The sequence below is a fragment of the Protopterus annectens genome, chromosome 2.part0 (assembly GCF_019279795.1).
Source record: "Protopterus annectens isolate FY-2018-M chromosome 2.part0, PAN1.0, whole genome shotgun sequence".
Lineage (NCBI taxonomy): Eukaryota > Metazoa > Chordata > Ceratodontiformes > Protopteridae > Protopterus > Protopterus annectens.
The window spans coordinates 320703798-320720118 of record NC_056728.1 but is presented as its reverse complement, the minus strand read 5'-3'; the positions used below and the strand labels follow the sequence as shown (position 1 = coordinate 320720118).

Genomic DNA, 16321 nt, shown 5'->3' with positions numbered 1-16321 from the left:
CATCGGTTAGAGCAAGAAAAAAGGACCACAATGGGGTACTTAGCTTTAGAAGACTTCAACTTCAATTCAGAAAATGAAACTTTGGTAGCAGCCGACCGGCACACGTGCAAACTTGCTTCTGCTTCGGGCTCCTCAGCAAGACTGACTGATGTAATCTGACGACCTGAAGTCAGTCCTGAAGTGACCGCAAAAGACGCAGAAAGACTAAGCCTCTGGTATTAGGGCTGACTGAGGGCTACCCTGGCAGGGATAACTCAAATGCGATGACTGCAACAGTGAAACACGAAGAACATCCTACAAATACCAACTCCATAGCTACACAGCAATGGGGGACAGTATATTACCAACTCACTTAAAACTGAATGTGATGCCTTAAAACAGATCAAAAGAAACCAAAACCAAACCACTTACACAAACTGCAGTAGACAAAATCTAGAAATGCTGTTTAAGAACTTTAAAATAAGCAGTGAAGAGGATGACCTAAAGTATAGTGTACAAAAATAACTCCTCTGACATCTAACTGAAACCAGACAACCTTTCTAGGGGAAGTATGAATCAAGATGTGAAGATATGTACAATGCATATGTAGAACAAACAGTAGCTTTGTTTAAGGACATTGAGAGATTGAATTAACTGCATCATAAGCAACCATAACTTTCGAATGTTTTTTTGAGGTCTATCAAGTCCAATACAGACTGCAGATCTATGCATTTTGCAATCTTAAAAAAAATAGTATGATGTCTTGTGGCACTGTCTTTCTAGTACCTTTCTAATGGAAAGTGTCAGTAGCCTGTTGGCTCAGTAGAAGCAGTTGTTCTGCCAAGGAAGGCATCTGAAATGGGTGGTGGCTTGGGAGCCTGAATTTAAGACTAAGGTATGTGCCTGCACTAAGTTGATTCAACAGGCATCTGGGTCCATATTTAATGATGTTAAGAATCTTTTGCTTGATTTGTTGTCCAAATAAATGCCAGCCTATAAAAGTCGAATTCTATCACCTTGAGGTAAATAGTGAGTCTTGAGCGGTCCAGAATGAAATTCCATAGTCCCTCCTTTCTGGACACTAGCAAGAGCCTTAAGTAAAATCATCTGTTTTCGTCTTCCCTGAAGACAAGTTCGATTATCCCTAGTAATAGGAGTTGATGGAAATTAAGGGGAATTAAATGCACTTTCACACAGGATGGCGTGTCCTTTTATAATGTCTTCCAGACATTAGGTGACTCGTCCTGCTATCTTTAGACTTGAAGGCCTGGAGACAGGAAAGTATCTAGAGGTTTGGAAAAAGAGATGGAGAAGATCCACATAATTAAGCCTGCTGCTAATGGCAGAAGACTCTGGTGGTGCACCCCCAGGCTTTGGGTTGTGGTCTCCCTGTCATTTCTATTTATGCTGGCCCTCTGCACAGTTTTGATTGGTTCCTTAATTTTCCTATAGACATCATCACTAGACTTCCCAAGGCAGCTTCTTGTCTAGTGGTGCATTAAGAAGCTGATATCCTCTGGCAGGCACTGTAGGGACAACCACACGTTTTCAGCACTAAACCTGTAGATGCCACCCAGGATGCTGCATCTACAGCATCTTAGCCTTGTATAACAGTGTTTTACCACCTGACCAACAGTCTGAGCAAGCTCTAGCAATTTTGTCTTCGGGTTCTCATCTGACATCTCCCCAATCATCTCCATCCTTTGGTCCCCTATTTGGTCGAGTGAGTGTCTGACAATTTATGGCTCCGAAGATCAGAATGACAGTTTTTTTACTCCTCCTTCCCAAACTTGACTAGCATTCTGCTTTCCTTGTTGTTCGGACAAGTACTAAGACCAGGAACAAACTTGGTCACTTCTCCAGAGCCACATACTACCGATGGAGCCACCACTGGGTTTTCAATTAGGAATTTGCTTTAATCCTAGAGTAATAGAACCTGCCATGATTCTTTGGGGCAGGGCCGGGGCCTGGCCATCTTGCCCCAGGAAGGTGGTCATAAAAGCATTCTCAAAGTCCATATTTGTGAGTCCCTTCAATTAATGCTTAGCTGCCTGTACAGATTTGGGGTGTAAAGAGCTCTCCTACCTGGCTTCTACTCCCACAAAGAGAAATGTGAGATGAATAGACTGGTTTAGGAACAACTCCAAAACTACCTACAGAAGGAAATGTGTATCTATCTTGAGAGACGCCCTAACTTTACAAAAGACCACATGTGGTTCCTTGAGACTTTACATTCAGAAGAGATGACTAATAGAAATACTGTTTTCAAAGAAATAAACTTTAATGTTACAGGCCTTCCAAAATCCCACAGGGTATAAGAGGGACAAACCTGTTAATCATGAATTTTTAGGTCTCACTGAGAATGGTTCTTCTGAATAGACAAAATATGCAGTATCTAATTATGGAATGGCTTGATCAATTGGTGCAGAGTCACAGTTCACTCCTTCAGAAAGATTATGCTGCATAGATATACCAGAGGCACACAGACAAGCAGAGAGACAACAGAATGAAATGTCATACTTAAGGTGTGACAAATTTTCTGCCTCTTCAGAACAAATACTCTCAGACCTCAAAGACTGATGGAATTTGCAAAGATTTCACACACTGCCTGGAAATGCTTTAGTGGCTATTTTTATCCATTATTTTAGGATGTTTAGGCTGTTTGAAATCTTTGCTTATTCTATCAGAACTCTCCCACGGTTTCAGAGGCAGATATCCCTTAGCATTATAGAAGTATTTTGTGCTACATGATGTTTAAGTTAATGCACTTCTTAACGGAGTCAAAAGTTCATAGTTTAAAATCTACCACTGTATATGAGGGACTTGAAGACACGATGAAGAAGAAAATCATTTGATACAATCTGTCAGCAATAAATACACTTGATGACCTTACTCAGGACTGGCATTAGCCCCATATTCAGGAACATACAAGCAAATCAACAAAACAGTGCAGTTAATCACAAGAGTAGAAAAGAAAAAAAAAATGGAAATGGGCACTTATCACTGGAAGTCACTTGGATGGCATTGACAGACTTCTGAACACACTCTGCATCAAAAGAGAACTGACGACAATCATGTTGCATCTTCCACCCTCTTTATACTGTTTACCCTCTACTGATCATCCATGGCAAGGGGAGGATGGTCTTGCATAAAGATGTTCAAAAGCTCTTGAAATCAGTTCAAATGTCCAATAATTTAAATTCTATAATTCATACTGTAGTGTTTACTTTTTTAAGTGTTGCTTCATCCTTTGCCAGCATACTATCAATTCTGAGTCCATTTACTCCCCATCAGTGGGCAATCGATCTTCAGATCCACTAAGGAGAAAAATATCAGGAAAGGCACTCATTCAGCTACATATCGGGGAGTTTATATTTTGCTGGCATAGCAGCAATGACAGTCATTTACTTAAGTCCATAACCCAACACTGGGATGAAAGAACATGTTGATCTACATCATCGTAGTGACTCAGTGCTCTCTGCCCATGCACTTGTTAGTGAGGGCTACTACCACAGCAGTTCCTTGTTGAGCTTTAAGTCCACTTCCAAGATGCCCACTGCTACACTGCCCCTCTTCCAAGGGACTGTAGTTGTACACATCCCTGCTCTCTTACCCAGAGCCAAGTGCTGTCAATAACCCAAGTAGCTAATCAAATTAAGTTTGCTAGGGCTGCAGTGAGGGCTTTATAATGCAGCAGTGGTCTTAACAAAAACCCTCTATAAGAAGGTGTTCTTGTATCAGAAATACAAATACGATACATCATCCCAGACAAAGGAATATTTTAGTGACTACAAACATGGCATCATCAAACCCCAAACCTCCATGTTCTGAGTGGACAATATGAAACCATCAAATGTAGCACTAAGCTGCAATGAAATTCATAAGGGTAGAATGTCGGTTTTTGATGAATTTTGTCCCTCAGTATTCAATTGGTCATTCCATGAAAGTTTTATGAAGTCTAAAAGGGGGATTGACACACCTTTTACACAAAGTACCAAATGCTGCATAACAGGTGCATCACTATTATTACTTGGCATTACTGTGGTGGTGCTGCGGTAGCGTTGTCGCCTCACAGTTAGACGTTGCCCGTTTGATTCTCAGAGCGTCTTCTGTGTGGTGACATGCGTGAACGGGCATTCCTTCGTTGAAGGTTGTGCGTTAAACCCGGCAAGCCAGAACGTAAAACTCTACTGCCAATCATTAGCGGACCGGAGTTCCACTGTGGCGACCCCTAACCGGGAAAAGCCGAAAGACACAAACACTGTTCCCCATCAGGAATGACTATATGACTTTTGTTCTGACTGTGGAAGTACACACTGCTGCTGAGTTATCATTACACCAGAAGTAAAAGTCCTACATACAATTCTTTTGTGGGGAATTTTTATCATAATTTTTATGACTGCCCCCCCCAATCCAACTTTGAAATTATATGCACTGAAGTAGACTGCATGAAGATACAGCTGCACATTGGGTTAGACCTGGAATTAACAAACAGATGCATTCGGCAGCTTATTATGATGACATGGTGTCCTGAAAAAATTGATGCAGTAAGTTTCAGAGATAAATGGTCTAAGTTATCACAAGCAAAGCTACACAGCCATTTGGGTGCTCTATTTTTTGAGATATGCTTTACACCCAAAAGTGCATCTGATATTTTTTTCAAGCCAATAAAGATGCTTGCATATGCATTATATCATCAGCTTGTTCCTATGAAACAAGTAAGCTAATACTACTCTAAGAAAATGAGATTTTTGTCCTTTTAAGTTATAACATAATATGAATCTTTTACTTGTTTTTGATACATACACACATATCTGAGCTTCTGCACATGTGTCTTAATTACTATTAAGTCATGTAATATGCAGTATAAAACAGACCACCCAGGCACCAATATCCTGAGATTGGTAAACAAATAATGTCATTTGTTGGTAGGGTCAATTTTAGAACAGAATGGTCTTTAGAATACTGAGTAAATCAAGAGCTGCAAACAGATGACTAGAAAAGTGTAGCTGTAAGTTCTCTTCTTTTGACTAAGCCAGAAAGGAATACATATTTCTGTATAACAGATGTTATTCATTTGACATACTGTGATATAATAAATGACAACAAAATTCACTACACTTCAAGTAGCTGCTGCACATTCACCTAAGACAATAGCAGTGCAGTAGAGATGATTATGCCAGTAACAATCTGTGAAAACTTTATGACAAAACATCAAATCATTTTGGAACCACGTGCATTTTGTATGAAGGAAGAAAAATAAACAAAAAAATCAGTAGTGCATCAAACATCCTGCAAAACCGGGGATAAATAATCATCAAAAGGAGACCAATTACTAATAAGGTGGCAACATTAGTTAACCAGAAAAAAAGAAATGAACTGGTAATCAAGTGGGAGATAAAAGGATCCAAGGAGTGATGCAAGGCAAAATCATCACTTCAGCAGACTGTCAAGTGTCCATGAACAATGTACCCATTCTCCAAAGGGACAAAAAAATGTTAATTTTGATACATACAGGAGTAATTTATATGCATTATAGGTATATGAATATATGTATGCCTACCTTACTTTACTGTCCTTTCTGCAAAAAATGTTAATATTGATAAAATCCAAGATCGTACTAGACAAGTATATGATTTTCTATGCTTCTACTTTCAGTTCAACAACATTTGGAAATGCACACACAATCTGCTAGGACAGAAAAAGCAGCTTTCTAGTAACTACATCATAACAATACCAGCAATTAAATAATTCCTACATGTCTATACCCAGTCACCAAAATGCAGAAAACACAAAATCTCACTAAGGCCCATCACCATCACCCCCGTACCAAATGGATAACAAAATGATGAACAAGAAAGAAAATAAAATGAAATGAAAAAACACAAAAGGTAAACAAAAAAATGGATGCCTGCCTTTCTTTTTCAATAGTGGTTGTGTTGAAGCTTTGCCATCTTCTTCTTCATCTAAATAATGTTTAAAAAAAACAATACAAAACAAGGGTTACTGATGCGTGCAATGGTGTAAACAAACATGAAAACAAAAGGGACAATGCAAAATGTTTAATTTAAAATGAGTGACATCAAATGAGCAGTTATAGTACATTTTGATTTTATAATGAAAATGGCACAGATCTGTCCAACTCGAAGATACACAAGACAGGAAATGTACTTGTACACATTTGATGTGAAAACATTTGAAAAATAATTTGTCAGTCTGGTGCTGGCATAATAATCTAGGTAGCTGCAATTACATTAATAACTTTACAAATGTGTGCTAATAGACACCGAGTCACCTCATGAGATGATCAGCAAGAAGAGCCCCTCCCCCTTCTGCTGTAGTAAGGAAATGTCATGACTTCTCCTCCTAAGAATCCAAGCTCACCACAAATCTAAAACTATGGGCTTTGCATTCACATGTTCTTACTGCACACACTGAAGGAGGGCATTAGCCAGAAAGCCTTTGTAGTTTTATCTTTTTTTTTTAATAAACTACTACAGATCTACTCAGTTTCCAGTGGCTAGAGCTTTCTGACCTCGATTTTGGATTTCCTACTTCTCCAGTAGGGGTTTACCTCAGTGCTGGTCCTGTTTGTTGCTATGTCGTGTTACACATCAGGCAAGAAGGATGCCCTAAGCTCCTGTCCTTCCCACTTTGAATCTGGGAGATGAGCAAGCACAACTGAAAGCTACAAATAAGAAAAAATGCATACCCTCTTCCAGCATAGTGGAAAGTCCACCTGCTCTAGCAAACGCTATCTACACACAAGAAGACACAGTTGTGGGGTAATAAACATGTACTGCAGATGGCTTTCTCTCAGCTAAAGAAAGGTTGAGTAGTATTGAATAGTCTACAATATTCAATTCTGAAGGTCACCCATCATGAGTATTTCTTAAGAATCTCTTGTAGAGAAATTTAAAACTCAGTGGGAGACAGAAGCCGGAGAGAAAAGCCAAAAACAGCAAAGGACTGAAGCTTGTGCTCTAAAGCATCTAGGTAACAAATCATGGATGAAGCAACTTTTGTTTAGCAATGATGAGAGTTGATGACTAGGTGACAGTAGCACAAATGACTATATTGGACACATTTTTGAAAAAGACATCTGAAAGAACCACAATGACAGCGTTAACCAAAGAGAATTTATTCATCTATTGGTAAAAAGACAATGCAGTTGTTTATCCATCTGGAAAGGATTCATTTAGCAAGCAGTGTGTGTGTGTGTGTGTGTGTGTGTGTGTGTGTGTGTGTGTGTGTGTGTGTGTGTGTGGTCAAAAATCTGCATGCCTTCCAGAAATTATGTACCATTCTCAATCAGCATCTGCACCAAGTGTATGATGTGCTCTTTCTCTACTGGATTCTCCCTCTATAAAGCAAACAAGGATGAAAGTGGGCTGACTTAAGGACAGCTCTGAAATGACTTCTCAAAAGAGGTGCATTAGTAGGAACACACTTGCTCTTTATGAAAGACAAAACACAGCTGCATGTAGATAAAGGCATGTATTTCTGAGATTCTGTAGGCAGAGGCAACACCCACAAAGAACAGCATCTCTCAGGAGATGGAAGAACAGATCCACTTTTTCCGTATTTGTTGTTCTATGAAAAGGACACTTGGTTGAGGTCTAATAATTATGCAAAAAAAGTCATGAAGTTCCACACTCAGGGCAGATGCATGTCCTTTCTGACAAATGCCATGACATCTGCGCTGGCTATGTAAGATAGTATGGTTACCCCCCCCCCCCAATGAAGTTTACACCCTAGCCATTAGAGATGCATTTTTTTCAAATCAAGATACAACAATGAAGATTTCAAAAATGCTGCCAAAACTAACAGGACAAGTAGGATACTTATTTACAGGAAACTCAAAGCAAAGGCTGTTTGGAAATATGCATAGGCAGGAAGATGGAGGCTATACCACATCAGTCTACGAAAGCCTTCTTTGGACATCTGATATTGTAAGATGCATCTGTTTCATCTAGCATCATGGAACACTCCTGGCAGGACCTTGGTTGGGGTACATTCTAAGTAGTAAACCACTAGGAATGAATGAGCCAATGACTCATTATGGAGTTCAAAAGGTTTAGCTCATCCTGTGCCAGTGCTATAGATCGACAAAGCCCTAACTATGTTTCGGGTATCTCAACATTTGATTAGCTTAAGAGGAACTGATGAGCCACAGGCAGCAGGGGCAATGCTAATCAGCTCACCCTTTCCCCATCACTGGAGGTGGGTCATCATTCAGACAACCAGCAGGGTTGGTTTCAGTGTTTTTACCTTATACGCTAACTCTCTGCATACACACCCAGCTTGAGCAAGGGAAGGGGGCCATATATCTGGCTGACCAATATGCTTGCCCCTCACTTCCACAAGAAACATTTGCAGTGAGCAACCCAGCTCTCAACCTAGAAAGTCAGGAAAGTGGCTTCCCTGGACTCTACCAGTGAAATCTCATTTCCCTGTGTGCTTCCCAAGTATCTACAATCCTTGATTCCCCAAGCAGATGCGAGTGGCTCAAACACCTTCACTCCTCTCCCTCCCTGTTTGACTCTTTCAGTGCCAGAACCATGAATCAAACACAGAAAAGTACAGTTGTGTACACTTACCACAAATGTAGATATTCGAGTGTATTCACTGTTGCAGTCATCACACTTGGGTTATTTGCCTGCAGGTAGCCCTCAGTCTGCCCGAATACCAGAGACTTAGTATTTCTGCATCGGTTCCTGTCACTCCAGGTCTGACATCAGTTCGTCAGGGGTATAAAAATAGGCAGCAGACACCATTACATCAGTTTTTCTTGCCCCAAATGTCAGAAGCCCCCCAAATAAAGAGCTACGTTATGGTGGGGGAAAAAAACACCAGTAAAAAAGTAAATACCAATACCCCTGAAACGGGTGAGTAATAGACAGAGAGGTGAGAGAGGCAGAGAGAGACAAGAGGGTTGAAGGGAGGGAAACCACGACTACAAGAGTGAATACACTCAAACATCTACATTTATGGTAAGTGTACACAACTGCACTATGTTCTTCGTGTTTCACTGTTGCAGTCATCACATGGGTTGATTCCCAAAGCTGAAGAAGGGTGGAGGCAGTCGAGAAGAACTGGGGCTGGCTAGTATGCCCTGCAGGACTGCTGTTGCAAAACCCACCCTGAATTTGGAAAAGATAGGCAGGTGGTAATGTTTGGTGAAGGAGTGTACAGAACTCCAGGTAGCAGCTTCCAGGATGTCCCTGGTAGGGACTCTCCTGAGGAATGCTGTAGAGGTAGAAGTTGCCCTAGTGGAATGTGTTCTGATCCCCTGAGGGGTTGGTTTCCCATGGTGATTGTAGCAGAAATGGATGCAGAGTGCTATCCATTTGGAAACTGTTTGCTTTGAAATGGCCTTGCCCTCTGCCCCTGGTGCAAAGCTAACTAGTAACTGGTCAGATTTCTTGACAGACTTAGTCCTATCAAGGTAGAATCTGAGCTGTCTGTGCACGTCCAAGGAGTGCAGGATCCTTTCCCCCTTTACTTTGAGGATTAGGGAAGAAAGTTGGCATATGGATAGACTGGTTGAGAGCCACACCACTTTAGGCATAAAGGAAGGGTTAAGTCCTGTGGGAAACCCTGTCAGCATGGAAAATAATGAAGGGTTCAATAGCCATAAGTGCTTGTAGCTCAGACACTCTTCTAGCTGAAGTGATGGCCAGAAGCAAGGCTGTTTTCAGAGAGAGGAATTTTAACTCTGCTGATCCTGCAGCCTCAAAAGGGGGTAGCGTGAGTTTTTCCAGTGCAAAGTTAAGGGTCCCAAGCAGGGGTGGATGTTCTCCATGGTGGTTTTAGGTTGTTAGTCCCTCTCAGGAATTGTTTGATAAGAAAGGGAGAGAAAAGAGGTGGTTCAGTGCTGTAATGAGCCAAAATGGTAGAGGCATGGATCTTAATGGTGGAGAAGGATAGGCCGCTGTGGAGTAGATCTGCTAAGTAATCCAGGATTAGAGGCAGGGAAGGCAGAGTTGTGTCCTCTTTCCTTTAGACTGAATCCAGGAGCAGTACCTTTTCCACTTAGCATAGGATTTCCTTGTACTGGGTCTTCTGGCTAAAAGGATGACATCCAGCACCTGCTTGCTTAGGCTGGTTACTGGGGGGGAATTCAAGGAATAAGCCAGGCTGCAAGATTTAAAGTTTGTAGTTGCGGATGCAAGATCTGTTCCCCCTGCCGAGAGAGCCGGGTTGGGTTCTGGTGTAGGTGCCAGGATGACACCGGTGACAGGCTGTGCAGGACTGGGTACCAGTGCTGGCATGGCTAGTCCGGGGCAATCAGAATTGTCCTTGGTCTGTCCTGTCTTATCTTGAGCAATACTCTTGAGAGAATGGGCATAGGGGGAAAGGCATAGATTGAGAGATTTACCCACTGGAAGGATAGGGCAACCACTTTCCAGGCCATGCTGTGAGGAGTCCTGGTGCAAAATTTGCTGAGCTGGTGATTGCAGGGGGAGGCAAAGAGATCCACCTCTGGGGTCCCCCATTTCTGAATCAGAAGGTTGAAGGTGCTGGGCTCTAATTGCCACTCGTGTGGGTCTAGGAGATTTCTGCTTAAGTTGTCTGCCAGTGAGTTTTGTTTGTCTGGCAGGAATTGCGCATGCACATGGACCTGCATGTCCAAGGCCGTGTTCCACAGGGCTTTGGCTAGCCTGCAGAGTGGGTAAGTGTGGGTTCCCCCCTGCTTGCTGATGTACCACATAACTGTGGTGTTGTCTGTTTTTATTAGCAGGTGTCCTGGAGAGAGAGTAGGGATCTGAAAGCTGTTAGGGCATGTTGCACTGCTAGCATCTCTTTTTGGTTGATGTGCAGATGAATTTGACTTGGGCTCCAGTGGCCCTGAATGCACTTGCCGTCCATGTGTGCCCCCCCCCAGGCATAGTCTGATGCATCTGTGGTAAGGGTGTGGGGTTGAGTAAAGGGCAGTCCCTTGTTGTGATTGTATGCTTCTGCCCACCAAAGGAACTCTGTCCTTAGACAGGGTATGATAGGAATGCAGTATAAATCAGGCCATGAACCCTAGAGCCTGCAGTATTTTTCTTGCAGATAGCTGGGTTCTGGTGGCCATTTGTTTGAAGTAGGCTGTCAGATAGACTTGTTTTTCTGAAGTGAGGAATGCCCTCTGTGATGTTTTGTCCTAGCTTGCTTCCAGGAATACAATCTTTTGACTGGGTATCAGTTTTGATTTCTTTTCATTGATGGTGTACCCCAAGGAAGTGAGAAGGTTTTTCACAAATGTCAGGTGCTGTAACAGCAATTCCTGACTGTCCGCCTGAATCAGGCAGTCGTCCAAGTATGGGTAAATTTGAATATTTCTCTGCCTGCAGTATGCAATGGCTGGAGCCAGGCATTTTGAGAATACTCTGGGCACAGTGGATAAGCCAAAGGGAAGTACAGAGAACTGATGGTGCATAGATCTGGCCCCGAAACGAAGACACTTCCTGCATGACTCCCTTATACGGATGTGCAGATAGGCTTCTTTTACGTCTGGGGTGACTAACCAGGCATCCTTGGCCAGCATAGGTAGAAGCTGTTGCAAGGTAAGCATTTTGAATTTTGGTACCACCAGGAAGGTGTTGAGAATTAAAAGATCCAGGATTGGGCACCAAGAGCCCTCTTTTCTGGGTACCAGGAAGAGTCTGAAATAGAATCCTTGACCTACAATGTCCGCTGGAACCGGCTGGACAGCTCTGATGGACACCAGGGATAAAACTTGGTTTTGAGCCTCTGCCCATTGGTTTGGAGGAAGGTCTGGGAACCCACTTGGGGTTGGCAGTGAATGGAAGTAAAATTTGTACCTCTGGGATACAATGTTGAGGACCCATCGGTCTTGTGTGATGAACAACCAGTTTTTGCATGAAGGGCAAGTTTTCCTCCTAGGGGCTCAAGCAATTAGGCAGAGGTGAGGAGTGGAGCAGAGAAGTCATTGTGAGTTTTTTCAGTAAGGAGGTGGCTTACCACTCCCTGCTTTGGGGGTGAGGGCACTCCATTGCTTAGATCTCTGCATACCCTGAGACTGCAGTCTGGGTGGTCCATTTCCTCTGGGTCTTCTTTGAGATGGCCTGCAGGGGGCTGGAAAGAACCAGTGTTTGGAAGGGCAATGCACAGACTTAGCTTTTTCTTCCATCTTTTTAAGAACCTCTTCTGCTTTGGTGCCAAACAAACTGTCCTTATTCAAAGGAGTGTCTAGTAACTTTGATTTGACAAGGTCTGGCAAGGTCTGCTCCTTGCGTCAAGCATGTCTTCTCAGTACAGAACCAGTGACTGCTGCCTGGCAAGATGCTTCTAGGACATCAAAGCCACATTGCAAAGTATGCTTGCTGACTTGGCTTGCAGACTGCATAAGCTCCTGCAATTCCTTATTTTCTGCACAGTCTGTAATGGTTGCCACTTTTTGTTTAATATGTTCATAATGTGTTGCTGGTACTTCAGCATGTGAAACTGACAATTCAATGCCCTAATAGCAAGCGTAGCTGAGGTATATACAGTCTTACCCCATCTGTCCAAAACTCTGGAATCCCTGTCCGAATGGGTGGGATTCTTGGCTGTAGTTGCCTTGATACCTTTAGGCTCTTGGGAAATGATCTCTGGGTCAGCAGTAGGATTCTTGAAAAGAAATTTACGAGTGTCAGGTACTCTGTAGTACCTGTCCGGTTTCCTAGGAGCAGGAGGAAAAGCATCAGGAGTAAGACTGGATTCCATAAAAACATCAACAACCTCTAGGACAGGGGGTATTGCTAAAGGCCTGTGCTGTGGCAAATCTGAAAATTCTCCGAGTCTCTTTTTGGCTGAGGATAGTCTTGGCATTCCCAGTGGAAATGCTCTCTTAAAGTACGTTAGGTTTCACCAAAAGAAATGTCCTCTGGAGGGGAGGCAGAGGGAATGGATTCCTCCGCATCTGAATCCTCAAAAGAAGATAAGGGCATGTTCTTCATAATCAGATACCTCAGAGTCATCGGATTCCTGGTCTGTTGAAGCTACAGGGGACTGGTCTCTTTTCCTCTTAGCAGGGGAAGGCTGACTTCCCCTAATCAGCATAATAAGGCCTTCTGCCATTCTAAGCATTTGTCGTTGTGGCATGGGAGGAGGTCCATGCGCTTTGGTCAGTTTTCTAGGTGTAGCACGTACTCCTGGCCTAAGAAACTCGGTAGTTTTAGATAAAAAAAAAAGTCGTTGGTTTGAGTCGAACATCGGTAGTGCGAAGAGCTGCCTCAGAAGCCGGTGCCTGTACAGCTGCATGGACCCATCCAAGGAAGAGACATCCGCAGGTTCCATAGTCGAAGAGGAGACTCACGGCATACTGGACTCCAAATGGGTCTTGGTAGAGGCCTGCAAATCCATATAAGCGGGCATCAGGGACTACGAAAGTGCCTCACTAAGTACCGGGGAACTGGCGACTAGCTTAACGGAAGCGTCGTTGGCAGCTTTGGAACTATGCGGTCTGTCTCCGTATTTATCCTTACACTTTTTCGGAATATCGGTAGTCGGACGGCTTACTGAAGCCATTTCAGAATACTGAGACCGAGAGTGAAAGAATATAATGACGATGAGAGCCCAACGACGAATGGTTCGGGCATTGAACAAGGCACAAAACCGACAGCGAGGTACGCCTAAACAGGTGATGAAGTAAGAATGAAAATGTCTGTGTGGTATTTGCTTTCCACAGGCAAGAATTGTTAACTTTTTCTGACATCGGTTAGAAAAAAGAAAAAAGGATCCCCAACAGGGTACTTAGCTTTAGAAGACTTCAGGATTATTCAATTTGTAAACAAAAATTCAGGTAGCGGCCGACCGCCACTTGCGAACTGCTTCTGCTTTGGGCTTCTCTGCAAGAAAGACTGATGTAATGGCATCAGCTGCCTGTTTTTATATCCTGCTCTACCTTTCTGAACATTCCCTACCGGAAGCCCACACTAAAGAATCCACAATCAAGGACTTTCTAAAACCAATTTAAAACTCCCATTTGTCTCCAAGCAAGGAACTTTCATTGAAAGTATGCGTTATTCCTAACCTTTTTGTAATAACTTACGGTAGTAGATAATTACTAGTAGGTCACAGCGCGCTTCCCTGCCAGGTTAGCTTGCAGCCAAAACCCCCCCAGATCCACCCCTTCTGTTGTCTTTTAAATAACCCTACTCTCCCTAATATACTTCTATACTTTTACTGACTCACAATAGCTCCCTCCCCCTAACTGTAAGCCGAGACTTTGCTGCTTTAATCTGACTGCCCACTAGGTGGTGCTCCTCTACCATCCTGTTGTCCCTGCCTCTTTTGCCACTCTCCTCCTCATCTTCCCTACTTATTTCCATCACACCTCCTCTTCTGCCCTCTCCGTCACTCTCTCTCCCAGGACTACCTATCCACAGTTTCTTCCACTCAGCAAACACCCCATCTCTATCCCTCTCAAAACTTATTACCTTCTTCTACTGTCATTCTTCTATATGCCTACCTACAACTCTACTTCTCTGTCAGTCTCTTAACCTACTGCACACATCTTTGCCAACTTACCTTCTGCTCTCTCTATTGATAGTTTTCCCACTCATTCTCCTTCCTTTGGCTCTTCCCGCTCCGTTCGCCCTGCGGGCTCACTTCGCTCCCCTACCCTACTCCCAATTCCCACCCACCCCCAGTACCCTTCGCCTTATCCTTGCTCAACCACACCCCCTACTTACTCCCCTCCAATCACATTTCCTACCTCGTTCACACTTACAAGCTCTCCACTCCTGACTGCCACACCCATCCCCTACCATCCTACTACTACTAATTTCAAACCTTGCTAAGCTCAACAAATTCAATATGCCCTTGACTTTTAAACTACTTTACTTACTGCCACTCCTTTACTTCCTTCTTTTATACTATACCCTTACTTCCTACAAGTACCTTACCCTTAGCAGATGTCATAATTTATCTAAACACACAAACTCTGTCCCACCTCAAACTGAACAAACCTATATTAACCTCCTGTCATCCTACCCTTACCTTCCCCCTCACTATCACAGAGTACTCCATAACAGGTATCACGCAACTAGAAAGTTCTACCTAATACCCACTAAAAACTCAAAAATATCTCCACTCCCTCAGACACTCTTACTGCTACACGGGAACATTCACCCCAACCCTGGCCCAGATAATTCCCTCCTCCACACCCTCTCTAACCAAACTACTAACAATTTGAGTTCACCTATCTCTTCTAACTCTCTCTCTATAGCACACCTAAACATTCGTAGCATTAACAATAAAATCACACAACTCCATGCTTTAAATGACCTCTACACATATGATATCCTCTGTCTTACTGAAAAATGATTTAAACCAGGTAGCAAAGACAATGAAATTACTCCCCCTGGATATAGCATTTTAAGGCAGGATAGTCTAAACAAAAAGGGAAGGGGAGTTGCTTTACTCTCTAAATGTGAACTGCAGGTGGCCTCAATTGACTCCCTACCTCCCTGCCCTGCCAACGCTGAAATACTCTGCAGCAAATTCCAAGTAAATAAAAGCAAAGCCATATATATAATATGTACCTATATCCCTCCTGGCAAAAACCTAAATACACTTGAAACCATTCTCAGCTGGCTCTCCTGTAGTTTTCCTCAGGAAACCATAATCTTAGGAGACTTTAATATTGATTGGAACTCTTGCATATCCCCCAAACCCACCCATCACCTCAACCTCTTTAGTTTTCGACAAACCATAAATTCCCCAACTAGGAATCACACAACTACCAATAAACAAGCCATTTTGGACTGGATATTAGTCAACAATAATCCTCTCTTATATAAAACTGGAATACTCCCAGACAACATCAGCGACCATCTTCTTACCTACATCACTAAACAAAAAAATAACAATCACAAACAGGCTAGCTATCGTACTATATGTAACAAAAAAAACTTTAACCTTCCTATTTTCCTTAATGAACTCAAAGAATGTAACTGGTCAGCTCTAAAACACCTCCCATTTGATGAAGCTGTTACCCAGTTCAACAACAAATTCCTCCAAATTCTTGACCATCACACTCCCCCCCCCCCCCCCCACTTAATTAGAACAGGATCCAAAGCTGCCCCTTGGCTTTCTAAAGAAACCAAGCAAACATTGCTTTTAAGGAATAAACTATGGACAAAATGGAGAACTACTAAAAACCCAACTGACCATCAAAACTTCAAACACCTTAGAAATACTACAAAAAACTCGCCCATCTTGATAAAAAGAATTATTACCTTCAATATCAACAAAATCAAACTCTTAACTCCAAAAGATTCTGGTCAGGAATCAATAAACTGCTCCATCCAGGGAATACCAAAACACCTACTCCAGCTAACTTATCTCA

The 16321-nt window shown here is 42.6% G+C and overlaps 1 protein-coding gene across 2 annotated transcripts in view; it reads right to left on the bottom strand.

The window, feature by feature from the left end:
• SLC12A2 (solute carrier family 12 member 2) overlaps positions 1-16321 on the bottom strand; it is a 2115502-nt gene that overhangs the window by 223068 nt on the left and 1876113 nt on the right. Inside the window, exon 21 of one of the 2 annotated variants that reach the window (XM_044060801.1) lies at positions 5895-5945. The exons of the other annotated variant lie outside the window; for it this stretch is intronic. Coding sequence (XP_043916736.1) covers positions 5895-5945 — 51 coding nt within the window. The remainder of the gene's footprint in view (positions 1-5894; positions 5946-16321) is intronic. 2 annotated transcript variants of the gene reach the window in all.